Consider the following 20,227-nt stretch of genomic DNA (forward strand, 5'->3'; position numbering starts at 1 on the left):
AAACGTTAGAAAATGAATAGTTAACATCCAATAAACTCTCAGTGAGCAATACATATAGTCACTAGTGGTATTAAGAAGGACTACAGAAATTTATATTATTATTACATAAAAGGTATCTTTTAGGAATTAAATTTCTCATATTCTTCCAGATACAAATGTGTTACATGAAAGAAATGTGGTAAAACCTACAATTTGTGTAGTTTTCATTATTTACCAACATGACTAATTTTATTTGTTAGAGGGTGTTTCCTTTCTCTGTTATTGGTTTCCAAAAAAGAAACTATGGCTATGAAAAATGAGAAAATACTACAACTAGAATAGGTAGAAAATTAATAATGAGAATATGTGATGGAGATGCAGACTTCAAGCTCCTTGGCTGTAAAGTTAAAATACACAAAACAGATGAATGACAGGACACTGATAGCAGAAAGGTGAGCAAAGTGGATGAATGTGGAGATGTGGCTGACAGGAATCTGAAATGTAGGTCTAATATGAATACCCATTTATCATCAAACAAAGTTTACATCATTCAGAAGAATACTAAAAATTGGTTCAGTATTTACCCCATATCTAGCCAAAAGGCTGAATGTAAACTTAAACGTGTGTCTAATGTATCAACAGATAAGCCAGAAGGTTAAACCATCCTCTTGTAAGTCTTTAATACTTCTTTTAAGAGGTAGTGGGGCTGGAGAGATGGCTCAGTGGTTAAGAGCACTGGTTACTCTTCCAGAGGATCCAGGTTCGGTTCCCAGCATCCACATGGCAGCTAAAATTGTCTGTAACTCCAGTTCCAGGGGACCCAATGGACATAAAATTTTAAAAAATAATTTAAAAAGAGGTAAGATTTGTTTATCCATACTTTGAATTAGGGCTTGGTCATGAGACTTGCCTTGTCCAATAAGGCAAATGAAGTACAAACAGGGGCTTGGAAAGCACCTTTGCTTTAGGGCTGAACACCATGTTACACATAATTCTCGTATCACATTTAGAAACCTGGACTAGCTTACTGAAAGATAAGTCCTGATGGATACATGATGTTCTGTCAGGGGCTAGGAGTTAGTATAGTGCCTGCCTTGCAAAAACTAAGGACCTGAATTCAGTCTCTAGAATACACATAAAAATGCCAGGCATGCTGCTGCATGCACACTTGTAATCCCAGCACTGGCAAGGCAGAGACAGCAGGATCCCCAGGGTTCACTGTCCAGGCAGCCTACCCTAACTGACACATTACAGGCCAGCAAGATACCTTGTCTCAGAAGTGACTGGATGCCTGAAGAATGACATTCTGGCCTCTATGTGCACATACAACCCCCTCCACTGACACACACATGTAGAGAAAAACAAAAGGTCTATCAGACACCAACCAAAGCCCTCTCCAACAACTAGCTCCCAGTCCATCTGCCAGCTAACTAGCTACCATCAGAGTGAATCCAAGAGAGTCAGGTCATAGGTACTTAGAACTGTGATAAATAAAATGAAGCTTGTTTCTTAGCATTAAGTTCTTAGTTCTCTGTCTCTGTGTGTATTTTTTAATAGTGAATATGCAACTCATATATTTAAGTAACCCAATTTTTTATTTTCCATAAGTGATCCCAATACAAATGATAAAGAAACAATGAATGTGTATAGCCCTATTTAGGAAGGTAACTCACCCAAGTAATAGCTCTGGTGACCGGTACCACCTTGTAGCCACATACTCTGTGTAATTCGCATTATTGCCTTCTGAGAGATTTCGAGCAAAACCTGAAAAAAAAATAGCAATTTCCTGTTGGCTAGTTCACCTCTAGTAATACTTTCAAAGAATACCAAAAGAACATAGTGACTAACATTAAACAGACTGTTTATTAAGAATGTCTTTATTTGAACTAGTTAATAATTAATAGTGTTCATGTGTTAAAGCACATGATGAATTTGCTATAGACTCAATTTTTCCTCCATGCCAAAGAGATCCATGTTTTCAAATACACCCTGTGATTTTGTAAGCATTTGAAGCCGTATTTTTAAATAGGCTCTCCTAAAATTTTCAATTTAAAATTGAGTCCTCATTAGGGCCAGAAGTCAGTCACACAAGCATTAATTCTATGTGAGACCTACATAGTATTGTGTATTTACTGTTGTTGAGCAGTTCCAGTCATTAAGTAAACAATTAACAGTTGGCACTGATAGAAACATGTAGGCTGAAAATTACTCTCAGCCCTTGATGTTGTAGAAGCAACTTAGGGGTATCTTAATTACCTTTTAGATGGTTAGCATTGTTTTTGTTCCTCACTCTTTCCAAAGGTTTAAGACCAAAAAATGAAACAGTAGGATAAATTAATAACCCATCTAACTCACCAAATGAAACAGAGTTTCACCACCAGGGGTTATAGAGAATGAAAACATTAAGAGTGAAGTAAAAAATTAAGGTTAGTGTCAATGTGAGAAGCAAAAATTAGTGTTTCTTAAAGTCAAACAGTAAAAAATGAAATGAAACAAGAGCAGAAGACAAAGCCCCTAACTTCAGCTAATCAATTCTTCTTACTGAAGCATTTGCTGAATAACTATGTGCAATTCTGAATGAGGCTCTTCAAGCCAGACAAAGGAGTTGCCTCTCTTCTAGGGAAGGCAATTAATTAGGAAGTCCTTGATGGGACCCACAGGACATAGGATGCCACATGGAGTGCTGCCAGAAGGAACTTTCTGACCACTTTTTAAAGCAATAATGCTAGAGAAACAGTACTCTTTCCCCATTATTAACCATTCTGCAGGCATTTCTTTTGTATTTATACCTGTTTTTTAATCTTCAGTCATCTTGAACCTTAATGTGGAATCATAGAGGCCTAGTAAATAGAGTACAGGGGACAGAGAGTCTTCTGACCCTTTGGGAGGTAATCCCAATTATAGACAGGAACTCATAAATAGACAGTATTCTTGGAAACCAGTGGAGGCCAGAAGAGGGAAGTCACATACCCTGAAACTGGAGTTATAGGTAGTCCTGAGCTGCCTTGTGGAAGCTGCCTTGGGAACTGAACCCAGGTCTTTTTCAAGAGCAAGAAGCGCTTTTAATCACCGAGCCATTTCTCCAGTTCCCAATAATATTTTAAAGAGTTGCCATTTTTCACAATGTAGATCAGGTCAAAGGACAATTGCAAAAGCTGACCTCCTGGGACTGGGAATTATATTCAGCTGGTAGTCTCTTCCTAGCATGGAGGAATCCCTGGGTTCTACCTCCAACATTGCATAAACTGGGTGTGGCAGCACATGATTATAATCTCAAGACTCAAGAAGTGAAGGCAGATGGATCAGAAGTTCAGGGCCACCCTTAGTTACATAGTGAGCTGAGGTCATTCTGGGATACATGCGATCCTATTTCATAATAAAATAATGATTTAAGTATTTAAATCAACTGTTGAAAACTAAAGATAACTCAAAAATTTTAGTTGTCTGTTTCTTTTTGTAAATGCTGCTTTCTGGCATTTTTCGAGACATGACCTAAACACTATTAACTCAGGATTTTAAAACTTTTCTAAATTATTTAAAATATTTAACACCATTTAAAATAGAATTATCCACATGAGAAACAATACAGATTTTCACTAGCAGTATAGTTTTTAGAAGTTTTCCTATATATTTGATAAATAAGAGTTTTGTACACAATTAGCCATTTTACTCATTGAACATTTAACAGAAACAAATGGATGTGTTCTAAAAACGGCTTCAATCTTATAAATACAAATACTGTATACATACCATACATAAGTGTGAATACATATGTACATGTATCTAGTGGTTATGACTAAATGTAGAATAATTTCTATCAGTATACAAAATATTTTATCCTGTTCTAACCAGGAATCTATACTGATGGTTTAAAGAAAACTCTTAATTCTAGGGTCATTTGGTAAATTACTCTCTTTTTTCATCTTTTAAAAATTTATTTTACATACCAACCATAGTTTCCCCTCCCTCCTCCCCTCCTGTTCCCCCTGCCATCCACTCCTCCTTATTCACTTAGATGGGGTAAGGCTTCCCATGGGAATCAACAAAGCATGACATATCAAGTTGAGGCAGGACCAAATCCTTCCCCTTGCATCAAGGCTGGGTGAGGTGTCCCACCATAGGGAATAGATACCAAAGAGCTAGCTCATGAATCAGGGAAAGGTCATGGTCACACTGTTGGGGGACCCAGAAAATACCAAGCTGTACAACTGTCACCCAGATGCAGAAGACCTAGGTTGGTCCCATGCCAGCTCCCTAGCTGTTGGTACATCACTCTTATATGACACACAAATATTTGCTTCAAACTATTTTCCATTAAACAAATAACTGCATATTTTGTTAAAATTGTAGATAATATACCATACAACAAAGAGAACGCAAAGCCATCCCAGCCATCAACTGTCAGCATATGACCAAAATGAATGCTTTTCTACTAATTTTATTCAAAATATAAGATAAATTTTAATATATCTTTAAAAGCTACCCATGTAGTACATTAAATTAACCCTGTCAATACTGGGGTTCAATTTCTTTTTGACTCACCAAAGTCGCATAGTTTCAGGACATCATTGTGGCTGATTAAGAGATTTTCAGGCTTTATATCTAGAATACCAAGATTAAAAACCAGTAAGTAAAAATGTTTTATTTTCTGCTGATTGATACTTACAGTGCTACAATGGCATCTATTTAAAATCATCCAAGCAGGATTAGAAAGCTGGGCAGTGTAAAGAAGAGGAAGACATTTTATGCTGCTACAAAAAAGTTTCAATTTCTTTTTAAGAGATACGCAGACTACAATTACCAAGAAGATCCCTAAAATTTAAGAAACTTAGCTCCCTTTTTCTGCTTAGGATTGAACCTAGAGCCTAAAGTATCCTAGAGCCTTCATCCAGTAGCTGATGGAAGCAGAGGTAGACACCCACAGCTAAACACTGAGCTGAACTTTGGAACATAGTTGCAGAGAGGGAGGAGTGAAGAGCAAAGAGGTCTGGACCAGGCTGGTGCAACCCACAGAAACAGCTGACCTGAACAAGGGGAGCACATGGACCCCAGACTGCTGTCTGGGAGGCCAGCATGGGAATGATCCAGACCCCTGAACGTGGATGTCAATGAGGAGGCCTCGGCACTCTATGGGGTCCCTGTAAGTGAACCAGTATTTATCCCTGGTGTAAGAAGGGATTTTGGGAGCCCATCCCACATGAAGGGATACTCTCTCAGCCTGGAAACTTGGGGGAGGGCTTAGGCCCTGCCCAGGATGATATGACAGACTTTGGGGAACCCCCATGAGGGCCTTACCCTCCCTGGGGAGCAGAGGGGGGATGAGGTTGGGAGCTGGTGAGGGGTTGGGGGAGAGGGGAGGGAGAGGGAGAAGGGATTGACATGTGAAGCAAGCTTGTTCCTAATTTGAACTAATAAAAAATAGAAAAAGAAAACATTTTAGGTTCAATCTCCACAAATTTGTATTATTATATTTTATGAAACAAAAATAGTTCCATTAACTATATTAGCATAAATTTAACTATTTAAAAATTCCTTACAGAATTAAGGTGTTTTTTTCCCCAAGAGATTATTTTTTGTTAGTTCAAATTAGAAACAATCTTGCTTCACATGTCAATCCCTTCTCCGGCTCCCTTCCCTCCCCCCCAGAAACCTCCTACCAGTCCCCACCCCATCCCCCTCCACTCCCCAGGGAGGTAGGACCCTCCATGGGGGCTCCCCAAAGTCTACCACATCATCCTGGGCCAGGCCTAGGTCCTTCCCCATGTGTCCAGGCCAAGAGAGCATCTCTTCACATGGGATGGTCTCTTAAGGTCCCTTCTTAACACCCGGGAAAAATACTGATCCACTACCAGGGGCCCCATAGAGTGCCGAGGCCTCCTCATTGACATCAACTGACATCAATGTGTACTGGCCCCCCAGACAGCAGTCTGGGGTCCATGTGCTCCCTCTTGTTCAGGACAGCTGTTTCTGTTGGTTTTACCAGCCTGGTCCTGACCCCTTTGATCTTCATTCCTCCCTCTCTGCAACTAGGTTCCAGAGTTCAGTGTATATCTGTGGGTGTCTGCCTCTGCTTCCATCAGCCACTGGATGAGGGACCTATGATGGCATATAAAGTAGTCATCAGTCTCATTATAGGGGAATGGCATTTACGGTAGCCTCTCCACCATTGCCTAGATTGTCAGTTGGTGTCATCCTTGTAGATCCCTGGAAATCTCCCTAGTGCCAGATCTCTCCTCAGACCTATAATGACTCCCTCTGTTATGGTATCTCTCATGCTGCTCTCCTCTATTCTTCCCCGACTCAACCTTTCTGCTCCTCCATTTCCTAAAATGTTTAAATCCAAGTGTTATCTTAAAAAATATACACACCAGTAGTTCAACCGTATAATATTATATTGGAGGAAAACTATTAAAAAAAGTTTTCTGTATACTTCCTATATTCACATTTAGCTTTTCCATATTTAGCTTTTCCATGTGGCTTACAACTAACAGTCAAGATTTCAGTTCTTTTCCCAATGGATCATGTAAAGATGTGATAGGAGTTGAAGAGCAGAAATTTTCAGAAAATGATGTTTAACTATCCCACTGAGAGGCATCTTACAATTTTATTTGTTGACATATAGTCTCATGTATCTCAGAATTGCCTCCAACTCCTATGTATTCAAAGATGACGTTGAATTTCCAATCCTGTCTCTACTTCCCAAATGCTGAGAATATAGGTATACTGCCATGCTCAGCTACAACTTTGTTTTTATAGTACAGTAGTTACCATTTATATTACATGGTAGACGTAAAAATGAGGTGAATACACAGGTAGTGGAATGTAAAGATTTCCCAATCATGGAATTGTGTTTTCCAGTACTGGAGATCAAAGCAAAATACACATGCTGGTCAAGAAGCACTTTACCATTTACAGTCCCAGCTCAGAATTATTTTTCCTACCATTTAATCAATCACAGTTCTATAACGGGGATCCACTTGATTTGGCTCTTCATTAACATACTAAACTGTAACACAGACTGTCTTTAGAACCACTACCTAAGACACTAGATGCCCAGTTCACTTGGGGATTTATCCACAACATACAATCTTGATAATAGGGTAACTACTATCATAGTCAAATAGTAGAAGTTGAAAATTTTCATAATAACTTTCAGCTACTTTTAAAAGTAAGACTACTTTAAAGGTGATTATTCTTCCATATTTGTACAGATAAATTAGTATACTACTACTAATAAGAAGTAGATATATCAACATTTTCTGATGACCATTTTAGCTTCATTATTATCAAATTGTGTCTCATTGCTGTAAAGTTTCCAGTGTAAATGAGATTATTAGAAAACAGATATTAAACAAAATGCCACCAAGCAAATAATTTTCCTTATTGCTGAAATCACTGACTTTGTGGTGCTTAAGTAATAGTGATATAGTTTAGAGAAGTATATAATCATGGTCCATACAAGAACAATTATACCTTCAATCTAGAGACCAGGGGCACTTTCTATCAACAGGGAGCAGAAATCAGTAGGTGAAGATACATACTAGAGATTACTGATCTAAGACAGAATGAAAGGAAAGCTGTACTGGAGGGTCAGTGACTTAAGACCACTTATACAGCCTTCTTTTGAATTGGTTCAATTCTCTGGTCTATCTGTAAGACACAAAGGCTATGGAAATTGTCCATCTGCCTCTGGATTCCACCCAGAGAAAGCTTCAAAATTTGCATCTGCTGACTCAGTATTGCCACAGTCACAGCAGACTCAGTTATACAAATAGAGATAGCACCACAATATCCAAATAAAACCTGTATGCTGCTGGGCGTTGGTGGCACACACCTTTAATTCCAGCACTTGGGAGGCAGAGGCAGATGGATCTCTGTGAGTTCGAGGCCAGCCTGGTCTCCAGAGTGAGTGCCAGGATAGGCTCCAAAGCTACACAGAAAAAACACTGTCTCGAAAAACGAAAGAAAAAAAAGAGTGAAGGGCTTCCCATATCTTTACTTATAAAAATGCCTAACTTAAATTTAAATAGTAATATTCTTAAAACAGTAAGTCTTTAACTTTAGCTGATTTATTTAGTACTTTTTATTTCAAAAGTCCTACACTCACCTCTATGGACAATATCATTCTTGTGGCACCAGTGAATAGCTTTGATTAGTTGGTAGATATAACTTTTCACTTTTTCAGGTGGAACTCCATTTGGCATTTCTTCCAGCAATTCAAGCATATTCTAAAAGTAAATACAGAGCCATTCATCTTCAAAATTAGGCAAGCCTATCAATTATGTACTAATAATCTATAGCCCTTAGATAAGGATTCATCCAATATACAGCATGCATTTTTTGTTTTGCAATTAATATACAACTTAGTTTGTGGTGGACCAGGATAGTGCATTAAATAAGTTTTCCTTTAAGAGAAATTACATTTTTTTACTCCTTACTGCTGCCTCTAACACTGAGAGGGGGAAGGGAGAAAGAGAAAGGTGGGAGAAAGAGAGAGAAGAATTAATAGATTTATATATTTGGTATAAAAATTGAAACAGGGTAGAAAATAACCATTGAGGGCCAGTGGGATATCTCAGCAGGTGAAGACACTTGATGCCTAATTGATGCAAACCTGACAACTTGAATTTGATCCTGAAATTCAAGTAAATGTGGAAGGTGACAACTAACTCCACAAAATTGTCCTTGGGCCTTTACATGTGTACTGTTGCAACCCCCAAATACATAAATTAAATAAATATTTTAAAGGAGAAAATATTGTTAAAGTAACACACAAATCCCAAATAATTCAAAATTGTCAATCCGGAGTCAGAGACTATTTTGTATAAAGTTCATGCAAAATTTTCTGGTAAGTCAGATATTGTGGTGCATGTCTATCACTCCAGCACTTAGAAGACATTACATAGTGAGACCCTGTCTCCAAAAACAACAGAAATGCTAACCCAAAACTTCATTTAGCCAGCCATCATTGTATTACCATATTATCCAAATATTCTCCATCTCTTCTGCAAAACACAATCAATAGGGCTCACAGTACAACCATAGCTTACTGTTGTGAGGTACCCATATAGAGAAGGAGCTTAAAAAGGGTAACCTGGGGATACACAGAGGCACAGATACTGCTCCTAGGCTCAGGAAGTCACATCATCTTCATCACAATGCTCAGATGTTTGCCTTTTTCACTACTGGCATGTACACTGATGGCACATAGTAACAATGGGTAAATTGCTGGAACATTAATAGGAATCAAGGCAATGTAATTTTCAATTCAAATGGCCCTTGACACTCCATTAAAGAACAAAATATCAGTTAGCTAAGGATTCCCTTTATGAAGCAGTAGAAAAGCATTGCTTTTATGAAATTTTATTGTATATGTTGTAATAGTTAATTTTTGACTGCCAAGTTGACACGATTGAGAAGGGAGTCTCAGTGAGGGATTGCCTAGTTATGGACGGCCTGTGAGCAGGTCTGTAGGGGATTGTCATGACTACTTTCAGTGATGTGGAAAGACCCAGCTTGAATGTGCACGACACTATTCCTGGGTTTGGGGCTCTGAACTATAGAAAAAGTACAGAAAGCTAGCTTAGCACTTAGTTATGCATTAGAATGCATGAATTCATTTCTTTCTACACCTGATTGTGGATATGATATGACTAGTTGCTTCAAGCTTTTGTTGCTGTGACTTCCCTCCACTGACAGAATATAACTTGGACTTCTATGTGAAAATAAACCTCTTTAATGTTTCTTTAAAAAGAGCGTTGCTGCACATATGAAAAACATGTTTAATCATTCAGAAATACCTAACAAAGGAGAGCTACAAAACACATTACTGTCTAGTCAATGGTGACAGACACGCATAAAGCATGGGTAAGGAACAGGTGCTGGCAACCGATAATCATAAATACTGACAGGTTCTGCACAAAGATTGCTTTCTAGTTTTTTGAGCCTTTGCTTCCATTTAAAGATGCATTTATGGGCATGTTGTATGCAACAAAGACCAGCGAGAAATTTAATCAGAAGATCAATATGCAAAACACCTCAACCTACCTCTATAGAGGATTCAATATATATTTATGGTTTCAGTTAAAATATCAAAAGATATTTGCAGCTTTTTAAACATCTCTCTGCAAATTGTCTTTTTCCAATGAACAAATACATAGGAGATGCCAAGAACAAGGAGGCACAGGAAGGCTGAATAGTACAGAAAGGATGTTTATCTCTCAGTTTGTGTTCTATTCAAGGTTCCTAAGCAGCAGAGATACTATCATTCTCCACAGCCATTTTTCCTTACTCTATAGGGAATGCAGTTTTCAACCACAGACTTAGATACTCTGAATGACAAGTACATTTCCTCTCTGCCTTGCAGTAAGTGTGACCATGTAACTATATACAAGCTAACAGGATGTGACAGCTGGAGTTGACACTAAAGACAAGGGAGCAGAGCTGCCCCTCGGTCCTATGCTATCTCCCATTGCATGTTTGTGAGGAAAAAAGAGATTCTCGTTTTGTTTAAGGCATTGTAATTGTGTCTCGGCCAACAGCTTCCTATCTGGTTTGAGCATCTTTCTCTTTATGCTCCTGAGAATCACTGTAGATTTCCAGGCACTGTCACTGCTGGGCAGGTATAATGGTTAATAGGGGCAGGGAAGGAAACCCAGGTCTCAGTGTCAGAAGGTTGCAATACTGGTCGCAGCACTGTCACTTGGGAGCAGAGAGATCTCAGGCATGTCAACTTGCTTCTCCCAGAGAAAAAACAGATATGCAGAAGAGATATCTCTATTTGATAAATTGTTATTTATCATAAACTACTACCATGAATACAACAGAAATAGAGAGAGACTGAAATACTAGATGTGTCAAATTTTATTATTATTTGGCAGTGAAAGCTAAAATTTGCACAAGCATTTGTAATAACTAGAAAATAAACAATCTGTTTGTTTTTTCTATAACCCTAATACAGCAATATTTCTCTTAAAACACAAAATTTTTAGTTTTATTTTGATAGAGAAATACCAAAATTAACACAGCAAAAAAGATTTTGGAAAGCAACATACAATAACTGATTTAAAAAGGCAAAGCCTTCACTGGGTATATTAACCACACTGAATGGTGGCCAGCAGTAGATGGTCAACATAAAATAAACTCTATATTTTGGTAAACTTTTTGTCTCATATTGCTTTGGCTATTCTTTGTCTTACTAGTCATTTGCTTGTATATTGTGGTTTCCAATTTTGTTTTGGGGGATCTTATTTTGTGTGTGAGTGTGTGTGTGTGTGTGTGTACACTTCTTTTTTAATTCTATTTTTATTGTTGTCACTTGCCTGTTTGTTTTCTAAAGAGAAAGAAGAGGCATGGAGTTGGGTGGACCAGGAGGTGGGAAGGAGCTAGGAGGAGTTGGGGAGGGAAAACCCATAATCAGAACATATATGAAAAACTTATTTTACATAAATATATATAAATAAGATGAGAATAAGTCTTGTATATTTTAAATTGTGCTAATAACTATTATTTTGATATGGTTTATTTAAAAAATACTTTGTAAATGCTCAACTCAATGTCACATTAGCAGGTCAGGTCTTGAAAACATTGCTTTCTTGTCACTTACATCATAATAAACACCAGGGAATTGACCGAACAGCAAACAGCAGCCTCTACAGTTTTAATTTGTGTTAGGTAACAGCCCATGAAATCATTAGAAGCCACCTATTCACACATCAACAAAACCTTCAACAGGCTCCTGTGCTTCCAATTTTTCCTACTGTAATCAGCTGAAACCAACTGCTCAATCCGTAGCTCTCTAAGAAATTCAGAGACAGCTAACATTTTGCCCTTAGGTCACAATATGAAAACATTCATTAATGAGTTAACATTCTTTACAAAGTGCTACTAGTGATCTTAACAGCAGCTTCAGGCCTTACCTTACAATTCCCTCAAGAAAGGCAGAGTACTGGCAGTTCAAAAAAGACTGTCTCTGCTTTGGTCATTCATCATCCTATGTCTGACGGAAGGACCCAGGTCCTGCTTGCATGGATCTGGTCTGTGCCTCTACCATCCGTTATCATTCTGTCCATTCGCCCATTTCTCTCACAGAGCTTTTGTTTATATTTAATTGAAATAAAACTAATCTGAAAACCACTTGCTGTACATAGACTAAGACTTCAGGAACCATACCACTACACTGTTTAAACTTAAGATCATTTGAATGCCTCTACATCGTACAAAATCCCTAAATCTATTTCAGGACATCTAGTGACTGTGGGAGCTATTCTCATTTTTAAGACCCTCAGATTATGAACCCACTGATAGGTCATACTAAGTAACACTAGTTTCTTCAATGGTGTCAAAAACAAACAAAAATAACGTGAATCTGCACACTGGAGATTCATGACTTACTTTCTCAACATATTCAAACACCAGGTAGAGTTTCCCTCTCCGACGAAAGGCCTCCTTCAGCTCCACGATGTTTTCCTGCTTGAGAGTGCGAAGCATTTTAAGCTCTCGTAAAGTCGTTTCCTTGACTTCTTCATTTTCTAGATTCCAGGCAATGGTGAAGAGAAAATACATTAAAGCTTTCAAAGCTACCATTCAAAGAATTTTAAGAGCATTGACAACATCTTCTACTTAAGAAGTCCACAGATAGAACATCAACATGTTTTCTTGGTGAGAGAAAGAAAATGAGAAACTTAAAGAAAAGGCTGAGTTGGATCTGGTGGTGCACAGTTATAGTCCCAGCACTTAGGAAGCTGAGGCTGGAGGATGGAAAATTCCAGGCCAGCCTGGGCTATAAGGTACCAAAAAAGCCCCAAACCAAATGAACGACAAAGAAAAGGCTTCTTCAAACAGCTCAAACCCATTTTTTTGCTTGTATTTTCTTTTTGTTATACCAAACCATAGATTTACAGATATAGTATATGAATTCATCATCATTTCAGCCCTAACATACTATATTGGGGAAGAAAATGTTTAAAAGGGTTCTGAGATTCAACCCCATCAATGTACAGAGGAGACTCTGTGTCCAGTTCGTGTAGCACTTGATATCTTATGGTTGGCTTCAAGTTTTAGCTTAAAAGAGCATTTTATTCTCCAGGCTGCGTGTGAATCACCTCAGTGAGCACAGGTTGTGCATCAGACATTCATGATGCAGTGTCATGGCCAAATCACAGGGAATTCTTAAGAGTGTCTATTTCTCTGAACAGCTGCTGCCGTGGGCTCCTACTGCCTTCCCATGGCATATCCATCTGTACATCCCAGATGGTGTAGCTGTTCTGGGATAGAGAACTTATGCTGTACCAGTACCTGCCCTTCCATACCATCAACTTCCACTTGTGATAACCTCCATAGATAAGGACGAAGGACAGAAGTCACGTTAGTGGTAATGGATTAATGGGCAGGCAAACAAGAGCCTAATATTTCACTTTAAATATGTGCTTATGATAGCTTCAGAGGTAACTGGGAAATTCTAAGTAGTGTGTTTTCAATAATTATGTTCAAGAATGCAGGTTCCTAATTCCCAAGTCTCTAGTTGGAAAACTGAACCTGTTTTAAATTTGTGACAAATTCATTCAGAGGCAAACGGAATTGATATGAGACTCTTTATGGTCTTTGTTTAACCCACTTAATATGAATATTCATAGTCTATGCTATAGAAATATGCCTTGACTACAGGGTGCTATATAACATGCCATATTTCCACCCTAAAACTTTGAAATTATGAATTCAAAACACATTTAGTCTCAAGGCTTTGGCTAGGAGCCAGAATCCAGACTTGTGAGATTATGTTGTGGGGACCTCAATCTCAAGCATATCTTTAAATCTTAAGAGAAAGAAACTGAAATTCTGGGGCAGGTACAGGAAAACCTATGGCTTTCAGGAAGGCATGCTGTGTATACAAGACACCCAACAGGGAAAAAGCTGACTGGGGGATGGGATGGGGAAAGGGAAAGATTCTAAATGCAGAGTGAAATACATATCATCTGATTTTCTGTCCAACCTCCTCATCCAGCCCTTCTCCAAAATGAGTTTAAAGAAGAGGCTGGTAAAAAAAAAGAGGCTGGTAGAAATGGCTTTGTGGAATTGCTGAATCCATGACAATCAGGAAACATAGTCAATATTTCTCTGTGCCCTGGTTATATAAGTAAGGTACTCTTCAGCTGGAAAACTGTTGGAGATTGCTGGAACCCAGGTTAGTAAAGGACATTAATGCTGCCTGTGCAGATAAGAAGCAACAGTAGAGAAGGCCAACAGTAGCAGAAGCAGTGACCCATCCCCGAGTGAGGGAGAACTGGACAGTGAATCCCACATGGCAGGAAGTATGGGAGACATGCAACTGGAGACTTGGTGAATTTGTGAAGGGGCAAAACACTAGCTGTTGTATAAGTCAGTGGTCTTCATTACTGCAGAGTACTACAGCGGCCCCAGCTACTAAGGCCTAGGGACAACCACCAGCCTCCACAAGAAACTTTATCAGGGTCTCCAATTTCATGTCCTCTGCATCTTAGTCTTTTAGTTGCCCAAACAGCTCTAACCTTTGTCAGCATGGGGCCATTTTACCTGTTCTCTAGGCCCAGAATGTTCAGTTTTCTACCCTGGCTCTTGGCAGCACTGATTCTTTCAGGAGTTTTAGTAAAATTTCATTCCTCAAGGGGATTCCCCAGATCCTAAAGTAGGATGACTCCCCTCATGCTACTGGCTTTCTTCTCACAGATCAGCTCATGTTTCTTGATGTAAGTGTAGTGTCCCTGACCTGGAATGCTTAGGACCAAGAAGTATTTCAAATTTTATATATTTCTGATTCATGTGTATTTTTGTGTGTGTACGCATGTATGTGTGTGTGTAGGGTGTCTTTGTTGTGTGGTGTGTGTGTGTGTGTGTGTGTGTGTGTGTGTGTGTGTGTGTGTGTGTGTGTGTTGAGATATCTTGGGATTTGAACTCAACTTCCAATGCAAAATTCATTTACCTTTCATCTATCTGTATCCTGAAGGCAGCTTTATACCATGTTTTCAGTGTGCTTATGTTTTGACTCAAACATATCACATGAGGTTAAGTAGGAAATTTCCCACTTGTAGCATCAGACAAGCACTCAATGAGTTGTATATCTGAATACATTTCACATTTTGGACTTTGGGACTGAGGCTGCTCAACATGCTACCTATTGCTTCCTGATTAAGCTCTTCTGTCCAATATGTACTCAACTTTGCAGAACTGTGAACAATGAGAGCTTCCTAATAGAGACGCTCAAGCTGGGCCTGTGAGGAGATCTTTGTGCATATATGCCTAGCTCTCCCGGACTTCAGATATAGGCAGAAGACAAGGAAGGGGTAGCCAACAATTAAAACACTTTGTCCCCTCAATTTTGAGTAGAGTGCTTTCACCTTTTATTTTGAAGACTTTGAAAGGGCTGCTTGTGAGATAATGTGTAAGACAGAATTTATTTTTCCTTACTCTTCTCTGACCCTGATTTTTTCTAGAATATGAAAAATGGGGACTCCAGAAAACTAACAGTACTTAGGGTCAATAGTGGGTATGTCTGTATACAAAATCCTTAAGAGGATCAACAAGCTATACTGGAGCTGAGCACAAAGTTTCTAAGTAAACAGAGCTGGTATCTCTTCCCTAATCAAGTGCTCAGGCATTTAAAAAGCAAGCAAAAAGAGGGTGTTGTGCACTATTATGAAGTTGGGGCAGTTTCATTGTGCTAATAGAAAAAGTGACTGATAAATGTCCAAATTAAAATAGCAATGATAGAAGGAACATTGGAATAGAATTATGGAGATCTGGATTTAGATTCTGCCTTTTAAGCAATTTACGCTGTTACATGCAACCATGAGCAAGGCACTTACATTTTCATCAGTAAATAAATCTAGTACTTTGTGATTTTTTTCATTAAAGTATTTCTGATTATAGACCTTTCGTAAAAAATAAATCTAATAATATGTGTTTTTATTAAAGTTTTTCTTACTATTTTTGGTTGTGAGTCTAGCCTTTAATGGCTGAGCCATCTCTCCAGCCAAAGCCTTTCTGATGATAAACCTCACTGAATTTTGGTAATTGAAAAATACATCATTCATTTATACTTTCTCCACCTAAGTGGAGTTATAAAAAGATAAAGGTTATATTCTGAAAGTCTATAAAGAGAGAAAGAAGATAAATCATTTTTCAAAAAGAAGCACATACTAAACCAGGCCTGGTGGCACAAGCTTGTAATCCTGGGTAATTGGAAGGCTAAAGCAGGAGGATTTCAAGTTTAAGGCCAGTATAGGCAACTTCCTGAGACCTTGTCTCTAAATAAAAAGTAAAACAAACAAACAAACAAACAAATAAATAAATAAATAAATAGTAAAAAAGAAGGCCTGGGATATAGCTTGGTGGTATAGCTTTTTGAGCATTGCAAGCCATTAGTTCAATTCTCAGTACTAACAGGAGGGGGGGGGTGAGGCACATGGGAACATCACTTAGGACGTAATATGCAAAAATAACCTCATTTGAGCTGCCTTTTAAGGAAATGAGGCTCCTTTATGCCAGCCATAAGCAAGCAGCAAAGCGTCAGACTGTAATGACTGGGAACAGGCAGGAAATGGAATTATTAATTCCTGAAGTGCGAGCAAACTATGCACCTGTCATTATTTGGAATGTCCTATAATTTTGTTTCTGTGAGTACTTTTAAGGTTTCTAGCCTGCTCTACACGTGATAGTGAAAATTGTAGTACTAAATGATGAGATGATGGAGAAAGTTAATGTACACTCCACCAACACATGCCCTTCTTCTAAAACACCACTAGCTAAGATAATTCTTTTTTTTTTTTTTGGTTTTTTGAGACAGGGTTTCTCTGTGGCTTTGGAGGCTGTCTTAGACCTAGCTCTTGTAGACCAAGCTGGTCTACAACTCACAGAGAGCCTCCTGCCTCTGCCTCATGAGTGCTGGGGATAAAGGCGTGCGCCACCACTGCCCGGCTCCTAAGATAATTCTTATGTGCTATGTATGCTATTTTCTCCAGTTTATAAATAAAGAATTGAACCCTAAAAAGGATAACTAACTTCCTAGGGTGTATGGTCTCAGAGATACATTCAACCTCATGTTTTGAGTTGAACATCAGGACTTTGGTGGCAAGGTATATCACAGTGAAGTGTGGAGAGTGAGTCACAACATCTAGGTTGATACCTAGATTTTGTAAGTCACAAAGCCAAAGAACATAGTCTAGCCAGGAGAAATAAATAGTCAGTGAAGCTCTGAGGTCTTCAGAAACAGACCAGCTCTTCATCTATAAACTGGAACTGCAGTTATGTTGGTTTATTCTAAAGGCCTCTCCTAGTTCTAAAAGTCAATGTTTCTGTACCTAATAATGAGAATGCTTAACCAATCTCATCATAAGGCACCACCGAAGAAAGTCAAGAACATCTATAAAGCTAGCACTCAGAAGGCTGAGACAGGAGGACTGCTACAAGTTCAAAAGCACCCTTGGCTAAACAGTGAGTTCTAGACCAGCATTGACTTTAGAGAAAGATTCTTTTTCAAAATATAGAGAAGAGGGAAGAGGCAGGGATAGGAAAGAGAGAGGGAGAGAGCGAGGAAGAAAGAAAGAAAGAAAGAAAGGAAAGAAAGAAAGAAAGAAAGAAAGAAAGAAAGAAAGAAAGAAAGAAAGAAAGAAAATTTAATTTCAGGCTATCCTGGGCTACAAAGCAATATTTTGTATTGTTTTCTTTCAAACAAAACAAAAATAGTTACCATCGGAGGGGGCTGTCAAAGTCAAAAGCAACTATGGAAAAGTTATGTGCAGTAAGCATACAATCCAACCTAGTAAGGACAAAGTGACAGGAACAAAAAAAAAGATGCCAAGTAAGAACAAACAAAAATCTGACCTACTTCTGTAGGCTAACCATTGAGTCAAGTTAACACACCTAAAACACTGAGAGATTCACTAAAATAAAAGATAGCAGTTTTTAAGAAGAAAGCTCACAGGAGCAAAAGAAATTCAAAGATAAGTCAGCGATGAAAAGAAAAATTCAAAGATCAGCAGAAACTCTATTGTAACCCTATTTTTACAGAACCGTGGGTTTGGAAAAGAAATCCAGGAATAGCTGTAACCTACTTTATGAAATCACAAACCTGACATCTTTGTATAGCCAAAGAGGCCCCCCAAACAGACCTTTAAACAGATATAATGAAAAAGAAAAGCCAATCCATCCTTGAACAAAACCATAGGGGTACCATGTTTGATTTTGGTTGCTCTGATTGAAGAAGACAGGATAGCAGCAGCAGGGCAATCAGTGTGGCCATGGAGGCTTGAATGGTGATGTTACTGTTTTATGTACCAAAAAAGACAGAGACGCTTCAATCTTTAGAGATGAAGGACAAGGTAGAGAGAAAATTTATGAACTCACAAAAGGTGCAGAAATGTCACCAAATCTTACAGGAATCCCTGAGGTTTGAAAGAGATCTGGTTTGGGCATAAAAAGTGTGATAGTAGCAGGAGTAGCTAGGGTGTACAGCTCATTTCATCGAATTATTTATGCAATAAAGGTTGGAAATTTTGTTTCAAGGCCACTGTTACACAGAATTCAGGTTCTTGAATTTTAGAATTCATGACTTCTTGTTTTATAGCATCATACAAAGTGAAGAGATCAGCGTTGAGTTTTCTAATCTCTAGGTAAAAGAATGGAATCACTAGAAGGAAAACTAAATGATTAAACATTTCATAATAATTAAATAAATAAATATACTCATTTCAAGAGAAAACTATTTGTCTATAGAAAAAAAGCAACAAAAATAAAATGCCAGCAATTTTATTTGATATAAAAGCAGAGAAATGACCTAGCACCACCCCACCCTGACCCACAATTAAACATGAGGCCATGTGCTACATAAGAAGTTTTCATTCATCAAAGAAACGTAACAGCCCAAAGAATTAAAAGGAGGGTCAAAATATAAGTAAAAAATAAATTCTGACTACAAATTCTCCTAAAGGTTTAATAGACCCTATTTTTAATTATTGCTATTCCACAACCACCAAATTTAAATTGGCATTCCTAGATTATTCAATAAATTTGGCTTATGTCTTTATAGAGGAATGATGACCCAAGGCCAGTGAGATGGCTCAGGGCCTCTAAGATTTGGTGATCTGAGTTTGATCCTAGGACAAGGAGAAAACTGACAGCCAAAGTTGTCCTATGATCTCCAGACACCAGATATGGCACAAATTCACTAAACACATACAAAAAACCAACAAATGGAACTAAGAACTATGATATGACAGCAATATATTACCAGCTGATTACCAAATGTCAATGTTCAAGACTGCAGTTATAGAAGGGTAAAGAGAATTTAGCTAAAATAATTATTATACACAACCTGAAAAATATCTTTTAACCAAAGAATCCCCCATATCTTTGGAGTTTATGGTTAGTTTTTGTTCTCAGAAGATCCAAATAATGAAAAGAATTAATTCAGTAGGACCTCTGACTGGTTAGATATTTGACATTTAATTTTCTCTATGGAAACATACATGAAAAGACAAATTGATACCATCATTCAGACTATTGTTAACAATTCTCTTTGAAATGCCAGATTTATGATGTGTCAAGAAGCAGAAACCATTAAAAAAACTAATAAAGGAAGTGGTCTCAGATAAAAATTTGTTGTTACTTAAACATATCTTTTATTTGGGGGTGGCAGCGGTAGCTGGGAATTGAATCCAAGACTACCACTGAGCCACACACCCACTCTATACTCTTTCACTTAACAAAAGTTTCTGTCTTTATCCAGAGTACTAAAGTCAGGGATACTCCTAGGCAAAGACACTGATAAATGATTTGACAGAATGAATTGCATCAGTTGATAATCAGGGAACAAAAACTTAAAAGTGTGTGTGTGGTAAAGGGAGTGGAGAGATAGTTCAGAGCTTAAGAGTACTTGCTGTTCTTGAAGGACGCTAGTTTGATTCCCAGCACCCACATGGTGTTTCACAACTACCCATAACTCAGTTCTAGGGAAGTCAATGCTCTGTTCTTACCTCAATGTTCAGCAGACACATACATGGTATACATACACACATGTAGACAAAACACTCATAGATACAAAATAAAAGTAATTCTAAAACACTTTTTAAAACTTAAACATGAAGACAGACATGTTAAAAGAGAAAACTGACAGCCTTTTGCTGTATTTTGAGTTAGTATGAAAATTTAGTGTAAAAATTGACTTCCTTCTTAAAAGGTAATACCCAGTCCTCCTAAGAACCAATCTAGCACACAG

General features: G+C 38.1%; 1 protein-coding gene across 1 annotated transcript in view; it reads right to left on the reverse strand.

Annotated features, from left to right (window-relative positions):
* The window catches only part of Cdkl5 (cyclin dependent kinase like 5), a 186,851-nt gene that overhangs the window by 51,502 nt on the left and 115,122 nt on the right, over nucleotides 1-20,227 (reverse strand). The window contains exons 6-9 of the mRNA XM_027432769.2: nucleotides 12,373-12,509; nucleotides 8,087-8,207; nucleotides 4,522-4,581; nucleotides 1,653-1,743 (exon numbers count right to left, since the gene is read on the reverse strand). Coding sequence (XP_027288570.1) covers nucleotides 1,653-1,743; nucleotides 4,522-4,581; nucleotides 8,087-8,207; nucleotides 12,373-12,509 — 409 coding nt within the window. The remainder of the gene's footprint in view (nucleotides 1-1,652; nucleotides 1,744-4,521; nucleotides 4,582-8,086; nucleotides 8,208-12,372; nucleotides 12,510-20,227) is intronic.

Source organism: Cricetulus griseus, chromosome X (genome assembly GCF_003668045.3).
Source record: "Cricetulus griseus strain 17A/GY chromosome X, alternate assembly CriGri-PICRH-1.0, whole genome shotgun sequence".
Classification (NCBI taxonomy): Eukaryota; Metazoa; Chordata; class Mammalia; order Rodentia; family Cricetidae; genus Cricetulus; species Cricetulus griseus.